The 17,671-nt window shown below is 34.9% G+C and overlaps 3 protein-coding genes across 9 annotated transcripts in view; 1 reads left to right on the top strand and 2 right to left on the bottom strand.

Moving 5' to 3' along the window:
- LOC125652203 (tryptophan--tRNA ligase, cytoplasmic-like) overlaps window positions 1-3,241 on the bottom strand; it is a 13,470-nt gene extending 10,229 nt beyond the window's left edge. Inside the window, exons 1-4 of the mRNA XM_048881214.2 lie at window positions 2,960-3,241; window positions 1,010-1,118; window positions 457-576; window positions 70-252 (exon numbers count right to left, since the gene is read on the bottom strand). Of these exons, the coding sequence (XP_048737171.1) occupies window positions 70-252; window positions 457-576; window positions 1,010-1,118; window positions 2,960-3,101 (554 nt within the window). The 5' untranslated portion in view covers window positions 3,102-3,241. The remainder of the gene's footprint in view (window positions 1-69; window positions 253-456; window positions 577-1,009; window positions 1,119-2,959) is intronic.
- A 142-nt stretch (window positions 3,242-3,383) lies between these two features.
- Window positions 3,384-17,528, top strand: LOC125652200 (WD repeat-containing protein 25-like). 6 transcript variants are annotated; one of them, XR_008802835.1, is made up of 9 exons: window positions 3,412-3,508; window positions 4,039-4,207; window positions 6,583-7,484; window positions 7,675-7,844; window positions 8,207-8,344; window positions 9,017-9,157; window positions 9,489-9,717; window positions 9,824-9,978; window positions 16,600-17,528. XR_008802835.1 is itself a non-coding variant. In XM_056164635.1 (7 exons), exons 2-6 carry the CDS (start codon window positions 6,599-6,601, stop codon window positions 9,708-9,710), a joined length of 1,557 nt encoding a protein of 518 aa, XP_056020610.1. In that variant the 5' UTR covers window positions 3,386-3,508; window positions 6,583-6,598; the 3' UTR covers window positions 9,711-9,717; window positions 16,600-17,528. The 6 variants fall into 6 exon arrangements, 1 of the variants encoding a protein (XP_056020610.1); XR_008802833.1 differs by lacking the exon at window positions 4,039-4,207 and having other exon boundaries at window positions 3,384-3,508; window positions 9,820-9,978; XR_008802834.1 differs by lacking the exon at window positions 4,039-4,207 and having other exon boundaries at window positions 3,386-3,508.
- The window catches only part of LOC125652202 (BTB/POZ domain-containing protein 6-like), a 294,494-nt gene continuing 291,055 nt past the window's right edge, over window positions 14,233-17,671 (bottom strand). For both annotated transcript variants that reach the window (XM_056164636.1, XM_048881212.2), the window contains exon 3: window positions 14,233-17,087. In XM_056164636.1, coding sequence (XP_056020611.1) covers window positions 16,019-17,087 — 1,069 coding nt within the window. In that variant the 3' untranslated portion in view covers window positions 14,233-16,018. The remainder of the gene's footprint in view (window positions 17,088-17,671) is intronic.

Raw genomic sequence — 17,671 nt, 5'->3', positions numbered from 1 at the left:
GGGATTCCAATATAACCCTTAAGACTTTATTGTGGGGGTATAAAAATTTGAGAAAACAACATAGCTTACGATATAAAGTTCAGATCACTGAAAATGAATGTCTTCTCAATATCGAATCCACAGGCAATAATATCCTTTGTGTTTTCGATAGCCATATGATTGGCTTGTTCTAGGGTAAGGTCCTTCCACAAGAACTTCTCGTCATCGGTCAGCTGTATGACTAGAGGTACATCAAATGTGTCCTGTAACCATCTAAAAATACATACAAACACTCACAGCTCATGTAAGACCTGTACTGTTTGCTTGGTAGTTGGATATACACCAAATAAATATTTCACCAAAGTCTTCAGAAATTTTGTTTACTTTTCGTACTCTATTGATACAAATTTATGCATTAGGAAAATCAGAATCAAAAACAGATAATATATTTATTATATACAGAAACAGACATCCTACTTGGTGAAAATGAATGGAATAAGATGACCCATATGCATGGCATCAGAAGATGGTCCTCTTCCCGTGTATAAATAAAAGGGCTTCTTTTGTTCATACATGTCCAGAATCATATGCATATCTCTGAAGAAATAAAGCTGTGCTTAGATCCAATTCAAACCCTTCATATCATGCTAACAATTTCAATGAACTGCTAAAATTTACATTTGTTTTACAGCATATACTATTTGTACATATAATATCATATTTGTATATACAGGTACAGTATTGCCCTTTATACAGTGCTCATATTTAAACTGTAGACACTGACATACTATATATACTGTAAATTGAATAAATACCTAAATATATGTGAGGAATTTATTATTGCATAATTTTGCAAGAAGCATAGCTTATGAATTAAATCTTTATATTGCTAAAATACATGTTAAGACTCTTGATCAACAGAGCACTCGTGAATTTATGTTCTCGCGATTTGATGTATACAAGTCATTTAGCGATATTAAGTACTCGCGTAAAATAAGGGATCTACAGCAAATACAGTAATTTAGCAAACCTCTGAGAGAAGAATTTTCCTCTCCTTAGTAGATGGTGGACAGGTTTTCCTGTGACTTTCTCTATCCTCTGTATCAAGGCATCATCTATCTTGGTACTTCCAAACCTTTCTGTATTATTAAACAAGAGCATATAATATATAACCAAGAATATTCCATGCCTATGGAAATAAACATAGCATTGGAAACATGACTTGTTACAAATCAACACATGTACAGGTTTGATCGCTGATGACCATATACAGTCAAACCTCATTATCTTGAACTCGAAGGGACATAGAAAATTTTTCCAAGATATCAGAGGATTCGAGTGTAAAATACTTGAGAAGAAGTGGTTTGGACTTCTGAATCACCTCAACATATCCATAGTATTTGAGATATTGGTGTTCAAGATACCAAAGTTCAACTATTGTTCATTTGGTAGACCACTTGACTAGAGATTCATGGTGTTCTGGTCCGAATTCTGGACTGGTTTGTTGCATTTTCTCCCTTCTAATGTTACAGGGAATGCTTACTCCTCCTAGGCACCTGATCCCACCTCTGGTGTGTCCAGGGGTCCGTGTTTGGCCAACTCTCTATTTTGTATTGCTTATAGGAGTTATGAGAGGGATCACTGTTTGTAATCTTTACCTTTCATTGATATAGACAGGTCCAGTCCAAAGACTATTTCTACCTACATAGCTATTAATAGCTACCTGTGTATTTAAACCTACTTAAAGTAGCTACTTCTACCTAGTTTTACCTGTTTTTAAAAATATAAATAAATAAGCATCTTTTAAACAGGTCAGTCATTTTATGTATCATGTTGTGCATGTGCACAACAAAATTTGAGGTGTAAATTTGAATACTTTACGAGGGTGGAGAATGTAGAGGAAATGCATGAAAAATCACCCCAAAATCCTTTAATGTAAAAATGCATGAAGGTAAACTTTAAAATTAATAGAGGAGCTCTCCCTATAGGTAACACGTATATATATATATATATACATGTTTAAAAGGAAAATATAGAAAACTAATGAAAAATTAAAACCATACCTATGGAACTTGAAAATTTTGGTCCCAATGGCGTCGATTCAAATACTATCGCGTGGACACATATTTCTCCATTTTGAATCTCGTGTACCCATGTTCACGTCGTTCTGAGATGTTACATAAAATCCATAAAAGCATGTAAATCTTATTTTCTTAAAATATATAATCACTACTTGATTAACATTTCCTATGTTTGTGTATTTGCTAAACACCGACGCTCAATATGACGTAAAAATGCACTGTTTACATCAGTTGCATAGTGTTTCCCGCGTTCAATGAATAGGCGGATCAAAAATGTGTAATGTTAGAATACTTTGATTGAGCTCTGTCCTCACACGTTAGGTGCAAATATTCCGGGATATTTTTTGTCCTGTTATGGATCTAGATACTATTTAATGCCAATATTTTTTGCTTCGCCCTCAAACACGGTCACGCCGTAAGACATATTACAGATTTGTAAGACATTCTTGACTTCTTATCACATAGCTTTGATCCTAATCTCATAGAAAATGGAACTGGGTGTAGTTATTGACGCAAATTTGAAAGGTTACAAAGTAATCATTATTTGTCCAAAATTTTTGTGGTATTCATCGTCAGTGTAAAGTGAATCAATAAATTTGGTATACACCATATTACCCTGTTCCTGCGTTTGGCCATGGGATGCAAGTAAAGGAAAACGCAGGTAAAAATTGCTACCAGGAGTAGGTTTAAATATCTAGGTAGTTATAGGTAGATACACGTAGGTCATACTAATTAAGATAGAAAGTCTCTTTGGACTGGACCTGATAGACACGAGATAGACTAGTGTTACATTATCTACCAAAATAATGAATATATATGACAATTCTCTATAAAAATATTCTTTGTAAATCTGAATAACATTTTGTTATCATGATCGTTCACTGAAATACTGTACTCACTGATCAACTTGTCATAATCTACACCAGTAGCTGAGTGTGTAGCCACTTCCCAGGGGTTCACAACGTCATCCTCGTCACCTGCCTCTTGCTTCTCTTCATCTTTAATCGACATATCTCCAATTCCTTCCGTAGGTTCTGACATATTTTCTCAATTCCACACAGTATGTTTTATACTGCACTGTTTTCACACGTGTTGCATCATGTACTTTCAGTTTCGAGACAGAAAATGGGGACTGACTAATATACGGGGCGGGGTGATAAATCTAAAACGAAAAAAAAAAAGAAGCTAAAATTATAACTTTAGAATATTGATATCTTTGGATAATAGAATTTTATATGCAATTTTACATCATAACATTATTCATATCACAACAGAAATAATATAATTCTCTGGAGTTAGACATTAAGGAATTTTCCTTGAAATAGTTTTTCCAGCATTCTGTGCGACATTACAATATGGCTGCGCTCATGAGAGAATGTACGTCTACATTTCATTAGGTCTACAGTTACCAATATCAATTTAACAGTCTACGTCAACTGTGTGATAATGTGAGTGCAATGATAATTTGGTGTAAATTCTATACTATAGACTATAGCCTCACATGTACAAATACCGAAACTGTAACATAGGCTAGTAACTTGTTTTGAAACTTTTTATGGTGAACCACAGGAGTCGCTTATCATTGGGCGGACTTCATTTGTCCAAGATTGGCGTACGCCGAAATGCGTCGGTCATATGACCGGCGTAAAACGGCGAATTGGCAAATGAAGTAAACCGGCGTGAAACAAACATGGATGAACATGTTGTTGTTACAATGAAATACAGATTTTTTCGTAGTTTCTTACAATTTCTTTTTAACTGCCAGCATGATAAGTAATGTATTGTGCAACCTCGGTATACTTCGCATATGAGCAAAGTTGTGCAGGAATTAAACGTTATATCAAAGCTACGAATGAACATTTATTTAATCAATGCATTCAAGCAATGAACATGCTGATCTATTAATAAATATATCTACATTTTTTTTATCTCATAACATCATCTTACCGTGAGCTTTCTGCCCTTTTTGAAAAATCAGCGAATTCCACGCCGGTCTTTCTAAACCGGCAAGATTGGCGTACGCCGGCAAACCTTTCCCGGACAAATGAAGCAACAAGCCGGGTAACCAAAGGTCAAGCGGCGCATTCGGCATACGCCGATTTGACAAATGAAGTCCTACCATTGATAAGAGAGAAAAAAGCTTATTGGTAAGATTCATGCCCGTTTCTAACCTTTTTTGACGTTATAAATAAAATTGCCGACTCCAGTGGGTGGACCAAGTTAGAATTCTAGACTTTTAATTATTTTATAAGGTGCGAGATCAAAAGTTCAATGTACAGAGTTTTTACCAAGAACCTTCCCCCCCCCCCCTCCCCTTAAAAGTAAATATGATGAAATTCAATGTTGAAACTAATTGTAAGGATAAGAAAAAACATGCGTGTATAAATAACATTCTGTATATCTTTTAGATAATAAATAATAATAATACCTTATTTATATAGCACCCTTTTCATACACTATGTACACTCAAAGGTGCTTTGCAGTGCATATATACCTTACAACAGAATGATTATACACATAATACATAGAAAATAAATAAAACATTAAAAAGCAATGATATAAAAGGCGTTATCACATGTAAACAGTCCGTAGCTGTACTATCCTGATTGTACATATAAAACATGAAAACACAAGATACCCTAAATATGCTAGATAAGAATATAAACATCAGTTTCAGGGTGTATTAAAATAATAATGAAACACACACACACACACAGCATATAATGTCTAGGTTATAATACATTAAAACATAGAATTTTTTTTTTCTACTGTTTATTCACAAATGAAAGTGTGCATTAAAACTAATATGTATATACAGTGTGACCGTTGGACGAGCAAACCATGAAATGGTCAATGGCGTATCCCAAGTGATAATCATAACTGTATGATAAATCATAATGCATTTAAAAATATATATTCATGTATTATCTGTAATGAAATTCTCCTTGCACTACACACCCAGTAACATCTAAATATTAAAGGGGGAACATATGAGGTCAGGATAACGACAGGATCCGCATATTCATTTAACATGGGGAATATAACGTCCGCCAATGTAAACCGTGCATTGTGATGTCACCTTTAGCCTCGACCTTTTTTCCCCTTTCAAATCAAACAGTTATTAACAACAATACATCCCGTTTTCAATTCAAAAGACAGTTAAAATTAAACAAAATTAACCAACAAATTCAAAGTGATGAAAAAGTAAGTGTAAATATATCATATATTTTTATTTAAAGAAACTCATGAATTCATTCATCTATTTAGTCGTATTACTGTTTTTATATTTGATAATTGGCTAAGAACTGTAACAATGATAATTATACCATTTATTTTTAACAAACTGAGTGTTTGAATTACAAATTGCACGTCAGTAATGAATGGGAAAAAGGTATTAATGAATGAACTGATGAATTGAAGGATGAACGGAGCCCCCTCCCTCCAATTTAGGAGTACAAAGTTTGGGCAAAAGAGACATTTTTAGGTTCCTTTTCTGCTTGTCAAAAGAAAAGAATTTCTTCTCCGATTGTCCCTACATTTTGAAAAATGATGCTACGTGTTTGCGTACTATTCTAAATCTTTCCAAAATAATCACTCAACAATATGAATGGAATTGTTTTTGAAATTGGCAGCTGCCATGTATGAATAAGTGGCGGCCGCCAGATAAATAAAGTGATTGCCGCCAGATAAATTAAGTGGCAGTTGCCAGTTGATTTATATGGTGGCTGCCAAATAATAAAAGGCAACCGCCAGTTAATAAGTGGCAGATGCCATATGATAAGTGTCATCCGCCAGTTAAATAGGTGGCGGTCACAAGTTAAATGAATATTAATTCTATATCCTGGCACCTATCGTCTTCCGTAGAAATGCTTCACTCAGTGGCATTGTTAAAATTATCGCTATTGTGCATGCAGGTGTCCTTAATTTTGATTGGATAATAGTTAAAATTTCTTCTTTTTCAATGAATTGCTTTGATTGATTGATTGTATATTGTTTAACGCCCCTCCCGAAAATCTTTCACTCATATGGAGACGTCACCATTGCCGGTGAAGGGCTGCAAAATTTAGGCCTATGCTCAGTGCTCATGGCCATTTAGCAGGGAGGGATCTTTATCGTGCCACACCTGCTGTGACACGGGACCTCAGATTTTGCTATCTCATCTATCTCATAAGTTGCCTCTTACGACAAGCAAGGGGGTACTGAGGACCTATTCTAACCCTGAGAATTATATGATTATACTGTATATATTTACTTAGATGCTTGATGGGTTGGCAAAGTGAAAGTTACTGACCAGGAAGTGTATTCACTTAGGATTGATTTTGATTGGATAATGCTTTAACTTGTATAGCTCTCCAATAAATGAAGGAAATAAGGTGGTAAAAGTTTTACTGTATATAATGCCTATTGAATAATTCAAAGGAATTTACTAAAACAAATGGCACCACTTTTTAAATGGGGTAACGTTTGAAGAACATCTTTAACAGTCCCCATTATAATTAAAACTAACTGTTCCTATTTTCAGTTTAAAGATTAATGCAATGGATCTGTTGAAAAGCAACTATGAAGAAATTCAAAGTGAAACAGACAATGAAGATACTGGAGAAGAGAGTGATGATGGAATTTCTAAAGACAGAAGCACTAAGAACAAGATTGTGTCCAACAGTGCTGAACAGTCAGGTGGTGCAGATTTCTTTGGTTTGAATGAAACTTCTGATGAGGAAATTGAAGAGCCCCCATCAAAGAAAAAAATGCAATACTTGATAAAGTTAAAGGATTCAATGAGTGAAGTGGAAGTCCCTGACAGTGAGTTCTGGAGAGATTTCACTCCTCGACAAAATCTGGATGGTCATGAGGTCGTAGATAAAAGGAATGAACAGAATACACGGCAGGGTCGGAAACAGGGAAGGCACAGTAATAAACATCAGACAGTTCCTAATAATTCATGCTCTTATAAAGCAGACAGCGGGTACAGTAAGAATAGAAAAGGAAATGAACATGATTTCAGCTGTAAACCTTCAAGTGAATCTTTCAACAGATCTGACCAGTCACAACAGAGCACAAGCTCTAGCAGCGAATCACAAACACAGCGACAGCTCTTCTACATACATTCAAAGATAGCACCACATATGACCAAATGCAACACCCACAATAGGTATCCATATCGGGTGGAGAGAGAACTCGATGGTCATACACAGACGGTGAACAGAGTGATGTGGAATAAGTCGCCTTACTGTCACCTGTTTCTGTCAGCCTGTATGGATGGAACTGTTAGGATCTGGAACATCTGGACTCAGCTTTCACCCTGTGTTAAGCTGCTCAGTATCCACAGAAGAGCTGTAAAAGATGCTGTTTGGAGTCATGATGGAAGACATATTTTCAGTTGTAGTTATGACAAGACTGCAAAGTGGATAGATATAGAAAAAGGTCTGCATATTTAATAGGGGTTTGTCATTTTACCAATGCTAATTCTGATCATGGATTTATGTTGATATATGTATTGTTAGATATTCAATTCCATGTTTACAACAACCGTGTCTTTAAACTGTACCTGGAACAAGGAATTGCCTGTATTTGAGCACTAATATGACCAATTTCTATGTCAATCTATACACAGGTACAGCAGTATCCACCTTTAAACACCCCTCATATGTAACAAGCTGTAAAGTTCACCCAAATGACCCCAATCTCAGCATTACTGGATCTTGGAACAGTATTTACTGCTGGGACACCAGGGTCAGCCTTTCTCCCTGTAAAACATACACTCACAAGGATTCCTATGGTCAGGTATGCTTCCCTCTAATTAATTAGTAGTAACTTGATTTTCTTGAGTACTAGAGTTAAAAACAGTTGTAGTGAACAGATTCATAATGAATTACCTTTTACAATGAAGTGATTTGCATTCCCCACAAAGAGGGAAATTATTGATAACGAATTACATCTACCCGGTACTCTGAAGCAAAGTAGGAAGTCCCTCATACTTAGCTATCATTGTCTGTCAGTGTATTGCTCTCAAGATTTCAAGCACTGTCAGTTCTTCCCATCTTCTAAACTCTGCCTTGGCTATATCCTTTGATGGTAGAATTTAGGAACCTTCTTGGAGGTTTGCAGTCTCTGAATTCTCTTGTAGGTAATTTTTTTTACTGTAGGTTCAGGATCTTCTATTCAACAGAGATGGAGACACATTTTTCTCTGCAGGAGATGAGATCAGCCAAGACTCTGCTGACAGAAACATCATGGCTTGGGATTTCAAGACCACTAGTGTGTTATCCAACCAGATATATCAAGTAAACTGCCTTTATTTTCTAAACTGATTCATTTCTGAACATTTTTCAATGCAAACAATGAATTCATTAGAAAGATGATTCATTTTTGCCTCCCGAGATCAAAGATCAAAGATAATTTTTTAGCCTGTCTGTTTGGTTATTAATTTCTTTGTCTATCTGAAACTTGAACCTCGAATATGAATACAAGATAAGACTTCGTACTTCAAGTAAGTACCAATATAGTAAAGTGAAATGTCAAGGTCAAAGCCATGTAACTGATAAAGGTCAAATTTGCCACAGTTGGAACATGCTCATGGCTATACTGTAGAAGCATAAGATTCCGTGGAGACTCAATTTTCGTGGATTTCATGGGTACTCCTATCCCCTGAATTTCAAACAACAACGTAATACATAATCTATATATGTAACAATGTACAAAAACCATGTTCATGAAATTACATCCAAACAAACCTGTAAAATCTCAACAATCCATTAATTTAAATGATTCTATAGTAGTGTTTCACAAATATGTCTTATTAATTTTTCAATATATATATTATTTATCATCCATCAGGGTATTTGAGGCCACTTGTATATCATTCAGCAGTAGTCTTAAAGTTATAAAGTTCGAGGTAAAACCTATTTTATTTGATTGTTATGGTACAGAAGTTCGGCAATTGTTATATATTTCAGGAGAGGTATAGTTGCACCCGACTGAAGCTACATCCTACTTCTAGCCATTTTCTGGCACAGTCACATGGAAACTACATTGCCATATTTTCTGCCAACAGGCCATATAAGATGAACAAAGCAAAACGTTTAGAGGGTCACAAGGTGTGTACAAGGGAGGCAGCTTACAAATGTATTAAAGATCTGTTCTAACTTTACAATTACCAGTTAAAATGGTGATATGCCAAGGATAAGAAGCCAAATACAAACACATGCTCATCTCCCATTTGAATTATTCACAATGCAATAGTAGAATGACTTTTATTCATTCATATACATGTATGGTGAATTACAAAATGACATGAATTGTTCCTTTACTTGTATTGTAATATGACATAATTGTGTGTGTACAGTACCTACTTTCCATATTAATTCTGTGTTCCTGTATTTCAGTGGTCAGGCTATTCTATGTTAATTCTGTGTTCGTATATTTCAGCTGTCAGGCTATTCAGTTGGATTTGACATTTCTCCGGATGGATCTGTAGTTCTAAGTGGTGACAGTAATGGACAGATGTTGTGCTATGATTATCAGACAGGGAAGATCATCAACAAGATCCAGACTGGTCTGGATGTAGCCATGGATGTTAACTTCAATCCACTCCTGCCTTCCACTGCAGTCGTATGTGGATGGAATGGAAAAATCCAAGTCCTGAATTAGAATTCAGGTAGGATTCACAAAGAATTTTGATCTTTTTCTCATTTAATGTTTTCTTGGTGAAAACATGTTCTGTCAACTCTGTGGATTCATTCAATTTTCTTACACTCAGTCAGATGGAAGGTTTTACACCAAAACCTAGACACCATCACCACATGAAACACAGTTTTGAAGGAACAAGACAATCTGATCATGACTGCTGCATACGCTTGTATCACAGTATTCTGTGTCAGAAGAGACTACACACTACCTGCTGTCAGAAAATGAAGAGGTAACTAGGTCTAATTTTAAGGAATCCTGCTGAAGATGCAGTGGGGTCCTATACATGTACTAATCACTGCATCCCAGTTTGCCAAACTTCTTGGTCATATTATCACCAGAATTGTTATGCCCCTGAGCCAGAAAATGACTTGGGCATATACTGTGTAGGGAATTAATTTTTCTTAATAAGACACAATCACGGGTTTATGAATTTGCGGATTTGAATCACTAAAATAATCACACACACCTCTTCCATTGTCTGTATTTTAACACACAAGTGCATTAGTTTGAAATGACATAGAGGCCACTTATGTTTTGATTGATCCAACTCTGATAGTTTGCTCACACTTTATAATAAAGAGGTGATTAAAAGATCAATACAGTTAAATCATGAACAATTTGAGTAGTTTGAAATGGAAAAAAATGACAATAAAAAATAATTAAAATTATAGAAAGCTACATTTGTTGGGTACTACATAAAATTCTATTATTTTAGGGTAGCCAAAGTGAACTAAAAATAATGATGCCTCTTATAGAATAAACGTATTCTCAGTTTCTTAAATTTGTGGATGCGTCTCACGGTAAATTTTGAGAACGATTTTTTCATATTTTATCCATTTTCAACAAGAGGGCCACCTTAAACCAAATTTCCTTAAATGGACTTATGTACAGCCATACTCAAGTAAAACAATTTCATTGTTTTATTTCTGGTGTAGGGTGGCCTTTTGCAACAGTTTGCAATTTTTTATGCCCATTACGTTACATCTACTATAATTATACTCTATATAATCACAGTGATGTTTATGCTTATCAAATAATGATACTTTCAACATATAGATATCTTTATTAAGTAATTTTGGTAAACACAAGTATAAACTGATATTGTATAGCAGAATATTTGTAAAACATTATATTCAAGAAAAAAGTATTTCTGTAGGTGAAATTGCATACCAAGTGCGCTATACTCCTTTCAGAAAAATTTGGTTTCCAGATGATAACTCAGAAAGTTTAAATCTGAATCAAATGATACTTAAAGATATCGTTATGTACCAGGTAAGGAAGACCCCTATTGATTTTGGAGAAAAAAGGTCAAAGGTCAAGGTGACCGAAAATAGATTGAAAACTAAAGACAAATATGGTTTCTGGACAGTAACTCGAAAAGTTTAAAACTGAATCAAATGAAACTAGGTTATATTGTTGGATAGCAGGTTAGGAAGACCCCCTATTGATATTGGAGAAAAAGGTCAAGGTCACAGTCCTGAAAAAAGATTGAAAATTTTAGAAATATCAGTTGCACAAAAGTTAGTTAAGTTTAACTGACAGTTAACTTGAAGTTAACACTATATAAATGTTCAAGTTAATGGAAAGTTAACTGTCAGTTAAAGTTAACTAACCTTCGTGCAACTCTAAAAGTTTAAATCTGAATCAATTGAAATTTGGAGGTATTGTTGGGTGGGTAAGGTATCAGGTAAGGAAGATAGGAGTATTAGAAGAGGTAATGTGCAACAATGAAGGATACCCATTTCAAAACTCCTTCTAAAAATGTATTCACAAGAATTTATTACATTATATCCAACAATCAGTTCTTCACAATTATAAATATGCCACATCATTCCTGACTTTAAAATGTATCCCATGCAACTTGGCTCATGCACCCCTGGGTGCATATATTGAATTTTCTTTACATAGGTTAAATATACTATTAAAAGTTTTATTTAAAGCAGATTTTTTTTCAATTTACAAGTTAATTCTGAACACAATTAAATAGTTTCTAGTGTTTGACGCATCTCATTTTGTAATCTATATGTAAACAAAAACATGGCACGAGCCTTGTTTACATAACAAAAAATTGTGAGTGCTTTATCTTATTTGTAACTCAACAACTGATATTAAAATTTTGGTTGACCATTACAAATACTTAAGTTAAGTAATACAACAACAAAAATGGAAAACTAAAATTTTAAATCTTTCAGCTCAAATCGTGTCCATGCCCCTTTAAGGTTTTCTCTGATTGACCCAATTTCAGTGGAGTTATGGCCATTAGACATTGAAAATTTTATAAAGTTGACATTGTTTAGCTCACCTGAATTAAAAGATCCCATATCAGACATTGATTTCCTATCATGGCCCCTCCCTACCTCTGGAGTCCTTGAATTGAAAAAAAGCTTAAATTTGCACTACCTGAAGATGCTTGCATATCAATGACTAATCATGGCCCTGCTGTTCTAGAGAAGAAGATTTTTTAAAGATATTTCCCCAATTTATCCCCATGTAAAACTTGGATCCCCTATTGTGGCCTCACTCTACCCCTGGGGGGCACAATTTGAATCTGCACTACTTGGAGATGTATGCATATTAATGTGAGTAATCATGGCCCTGCTGTTCTTGAGAAGACTTTTAAAGATTTATCCTATCACCATGTAAACATTTGTTCCCTATTGTGGCCCTATTTTACTCCTGTGGGCCATGATTTGAACAAACTGGAATCTACACTATGTCAGGAAGCTTTCATTAAACGTTCAACTTTTCTGGCCCAGTGGTTCTTGAGATTAAGATTTTAAATGACTCCACACTATTTTTGCATTTTCTTTGACTATCTCCCTTTTGGAGAAAAAATAGCCCTTCATTTGAACAAAATTGAATCCCCTGTAACCAAGGATGATCTGTGCCATATTTGTGTGATTTTGACCAAGTAGTTCTTGAGAAGGAAGGCTTTTAAACGATGCCACAAAATTTTTATTCTTAATCATCTCAACTTCAAAAGGGGTTTGGCACTTCATTTGAACAAACTTGCATCCTGTTTACACAAGCATGCTTTGTGGCAAGTTTGTCTGATATTAGCCCTTTGCACTGGTATTAAACCCAAGATGGCGGAAGGAAATTTCGGAAAGACCAAGTTTACTTATTACATCTATTTGTATTGTTTATTTGAGAATGATATGTAGGTAAGAAATATCATACACTAGCAACAATTACGATCAAGTGTTATTTTATCTTTTATATGGCTCAGATGAACAGAAAATTCATCATTGAAAAAACAGCAAGGATGATAGTAATGAAAGTTCTTACGTTACTATCATCATTAATTTCGTTACTATCATCCTCGCTGTTTTTTCAACGACGAATTTTCTGTTCATCTGAGCCATATAAAAGATAAAATAACACCTGATCGTAATTGTTGCTAGTGTATGATATTTCTTACCTACATATCATTCGCAAATAAACAATACAAATAGATGTAATAAGTAAACTTGGTCTTTCCGGAATTTCCTTCTGCCATCTTGGGATGATAGTAACGATCATTACTATCATCAGTTTAATACCAGTGCTTTGGTTTTTGAGAAGTCAAATTTTTTAAAAGTTTACGGACAGATAGGCGGACAAAAAGTGATCAGATTAGCTCACTTGAGCTTTCAGCTCACATAAGGTATAAAAAGAAATTGCTGTTGCAATGTGGTTTTACAACAAAACTTGGCAATCTAAGTTTAGCAGTGTTTCCACTAACTTTGAAAAATGGTAATTTTGACCCTTTGAAATAAATTTGAGGGGGGGGGGGGGGGGGGGGGAGCAAAGAGAATTTTACAGGGACATTTCATGACATGATCATATTAATGAACAATCCACTCTTGTGTTAACTTTTGTTGATTTATGACTGGTGTTAATTTTGGAAAAATGTGAGAATCATTGTGGTTCACATAAAGATTTGAGCTTTTATATTTTATACATGTACAGCCATCACCAGTCCTCTGTAATACCCCCTCCCCCCTCTCCCCAACATGATGGTGACCTTTCTTTTATTTGGACTCCCAATTTTATCATAGCATTAGATAGGTTGTTAGGGAATTTTCATAGCTAGTGTAGAATTTTTTCCATGAGTCACTTTGACACAGATTTTTATTTATGCATATCTTATGCACATTTATGTGTAACTTGTAAACACTATATAACTTGGTCAAAGCATGCAAGTCTGTTATTCTACTTTGGAGACCCAAAGGTCAATGTGAGAAATAAACATTGTCTCAGATTTACCAATGAAAATTCACATGAAATCTCTTTAAAGATAACCACCTATATATGATCAAAGAATGACCCCTATCACCCCTTTTCTATTGCCTTTTTCCATTACCTTTAATTTCTTTTGTAATATTCCCTACTCAACATACACTTGCAGGTGTACATTACCTTTATATTCTTTTTTAAAATTCCCTACTCAACATACACTTGCAGGTGTACATTAGTTGTAATGAACACTGTTGAAGATCAGTATTTGTTGCTTCTTTTATTAAGTAACATATGAAGTATGACTTTGGCACATCAAAATAAAGTAACGGTCACAAAGTAACAAAAGCATTTCAGGTCAATAAAAGAACTACATATATAAATGTCCATAAAATACTGTACACCTTCTACTTCTCTACTTTTATACTATTTCAGTGGCAAGAAATGTGAAAATAGAATATTTGCAGTCAATTAGAATTTTCAAAGTGGTTGCCCCATTTGATGTTAAAATCTACATTAAAATCAATTTCAGAAAAATGAAAACAATATAGTAACAGATCTTTTATGTAGTTTTAAATCACATTAGTACTGAACTTATGTATCCATCTAAATATTTGAGAGAACATGGAAGAACTACATGTATCTCTAAGTTGTTCAGTGAACTACATGAGCAGATAAAATAATGAAAGGACCCTTGGATATACCAGAGGTAGGATCAGGTGCCTAGGGAGGAGTAAGCATCCCCTAATGACCGGTCACACACACCATGAGCCCTATATATATATATAAGAATCCAATGTTAATATGGATTGTGACATTATGATGGAATCCTTTGACTAAATTAGAACACAATTACAGTAAAATATCTGTATCTCGAATATGGTTTATCTCGAATACCCCTCTTGAGTTGAAGTCGACCGCTGGTCCCTGCCGTGTTCCCTATATAAATGATTAAAAAAAACTTTGGATATTTCAAACACGATAATCTCGAATACCTCGCTTATTTCGAAGTATTTTCAAGGTCCCATGCCCTAAATTCACCTGGTTTATCTCGAAGTGCAGTCAATTTTCCACTCTGCTTACCATACCTGGTGTCGTTAAGTCCCACATTCACGCCCGCTGCTTCACCAATCCACTACTAATCCACGCTCGCCTTTTTCGAGTAGACCCAGGTCGCAATAATTGGTTCAACAGCTTGGGTAATTAGTGAGGCCTTCCCACATTACGGATGAAGTCCACTGCCAATTATGAACTAATACGTCCGATTCCAGGGACGGTGTTTTGAATGATACACACTATATCATTATCATGTGGTTTAGATAAACGAACGAAATTGTCGAAGTGCGCTTGAAAAAAAGTAATGCCCATAATTACGAGAACGCATTTGATAATACACGCTTCATCATTACATTAAAAAAAATATTCAAGATCGAATTTGGATATCTCGAACTCCTGGATATCTCGAAGTTTTTTTGAAGTCCCTCGGACTTCGAGATATAGATATTTTACTGTATATTACTTAGCAGGGCAATAAGTATTGTGTATTATAATTAACAACAAATCACATTACCATATCTAACAAATGCAATTGTGTAAAACATTTACTTAATAATACATAAAACAAATTCATATCAATAGTTGTTTTGCACATTTGGAAAAGGTCAATGTACTGTTGTGGATTGAAAATGATACTAGGTTTATTTTCACCGTTTTATATGTTGCCCCATACATAGCTGCATTTTAGAAAAATTATCTTCCTTTTTTGGTATAACCATTAATTTTCCCTCAGACAGCATCTTTTGTAACCTGTTTGTAAATATCTAACAGCAGCAAATGCTCTTACAAAGTTTGATGCCATTTTGATATTCACTGTCTATGGTATAACTCTCTAAGAAAAAATTAAGACATTTCTGAGAGAGCTTCAGTTCAATGTGCAAATCATCTATACAGGGCTGAGATAAAGCAGAATATTACTTATAAATCACAGAAACCTGTATTTCACTCCACTTTATGAAACAATAAATGTGTTGGAGGTTGTTAAAACACAATCGTTAACCCTCTTGGTTGGTTGGATATTTTGTGAACACAATGCCAGGAATTTGTCCCCGCCTTGCCCCTGTGCCATTACCAATTTCTTGGGAGTCAAGAAAATTGAATACAATATCATGGCAGGTAACAGGAGTTATCCCCTCCTCACTCCAGTACGTCTTCCCTCCCTTCATCTGCAGGTGGATACAGTACCTTTTGTTTGCCTGCACTGTGGCTGGCTTTCTAAAAAAGACCTGATAGGTCACCCCATCTGGTGTTGTGGACAACTTGGTGTGGCAGTCTGCGATGACTTCATCTGTGTCATGTCTTCTCAACCATGCAGACACTTTGTAGTTTGACTTTTCCAATCTCCCTCCATACACTATAATACCTTGTATTTCAATCTTTTTAGACACCCGGAAGTCTAGCTTCTCAATTTCCCCTGTTCTCCATCGGAAGTTTTCATTGTTTGCTTTTTCAATGGTCCCTAAACGTATACATGTGATATGAAAAGGTTTCCTGTGTTTTGTCACAAATTTGGAGTCTGATAATTTTTTTTTCGTTCCAGCCATATATGTGTACAAGTCAATTTTTTCTTTTTCAGTCAAGAGATTGCTGGTCTTGGCCACATTGTCTGCAAAAAAAGTTAAATCCATGACAGGGAACCGAATTAAGTAAAACAGGTCACCCAGGGCTACTCTCTGGTTCTCTTCAGTGCTTTCTACTCCTCGATGGTTGCATTCTTTCTTGGCCCAATTTGACATGCACTCCAGGATGTGATCTTCATCCAATGGGAGATCATCTCTTTCAATTATCTTTTTCACACAGGATCTGCATAGCTGTGTAAAGGACTCTGACTTGATACATTCAAAGGCGTGTTTAACAATGTAGTCTAGGCACGTGTTGAAAAGTTCATCTTCATCAAAGATGTGTGCGTTTTCCGCAATGATACATACGTTATCTGGACTGATGTTCTTCTCTAGAAAAGACCTGCATTTTAAGGTGACTTTAGAGAGTCCATACTTGCGAGCAGCATACAGGATGTGTGTGACATTGTCTTCATTGATTGTTATTTCTTCACAGTACATGTACCTATCAAATGTGAAGATACATTTCTGTAAATAATCATTATTGAGGAACAATATAGTCCTAAAAATACTTCTCATAGGCATCTTGTTGTGCAAAATCCGAATATTTATTTGCATACTATGATAGTAAAGATGGATATTTTAAAAATTCCTTAAGGGAATGAAGTTAAAGATAAGACCCCATTTAAAATATCTATGTCTTTTTCCGACCTATTAAAAATTTTAATAAGTAAATTAAGCAAACTTTTTTTCTCTCTCTCTTGAAATTACCTCTAACACCCACAAAATTCAGGATAAAAATCAGAAAATCATCATTAAGTCTATTTTAATTTTTTTTTTAAATCTTAATTTTATTTGGTTTTGCCCAGAAACCTGTGCATTTACACTTAACAATGGTATTGTTTATAATATTATTGTTATTATTAAAATAAATCTTTGGAATAAATTGGTATTATTTGAATTTATTTCACAATATGCAGTGTGGTTTTGTCGCATATTATAGTGCTAAAAATAGTACCAGTCAAATATTTTTTAAAGCCATGAACGATAGAACTTCACTTAAGGTAGTATCAGCCATCATGAAGCTGC

Source organism: Ostrea edulis, chromosome 5, assembly GCF_947568905.1.
Source record: "Ostrea edulis chromosome 5, xbOstEdul1.1, whole genome shotgun sequence".
NCBI lineage: Eukaryota > Metazoa > Mollusca > Bivalvia > Ostreida > Ostreidae > Ostrea > Ostrea edulis.
The sequence above is the reverse complement of the archived record's forward strand: the minus strand, read 5'-3'. Positions and strand labels throughout refer to the sequence as shown.

What these genes read in the sequence shown, in the direction of transcription:
- LOC125652200 (XM_056164635.1), top strand. Translation starts at nt 6,599, where the DNA reads ATGGATCTGTTGAAAAGCAACTATGAAGAAATTCAAAGTGAAACAGAC. An exon ending in ACAAGGATTCCTATGGTCAG is followed by an intron (nt 7,845 to 8,206) that starts GTATGCTTCCCT and finishes TTTTTACTGTAG; the next exon opens with GTTCAGGATCTTCTATTCAA. An exon ending in AACGTTTAGAGGGTCACAAG is followed by an intron (nt 9,158 to 9,488) that starts GTGTGTACAAGG and finishes CGTATATTTCAG; the next exon opens with CTGTCAGGCTATTCAGTTGG.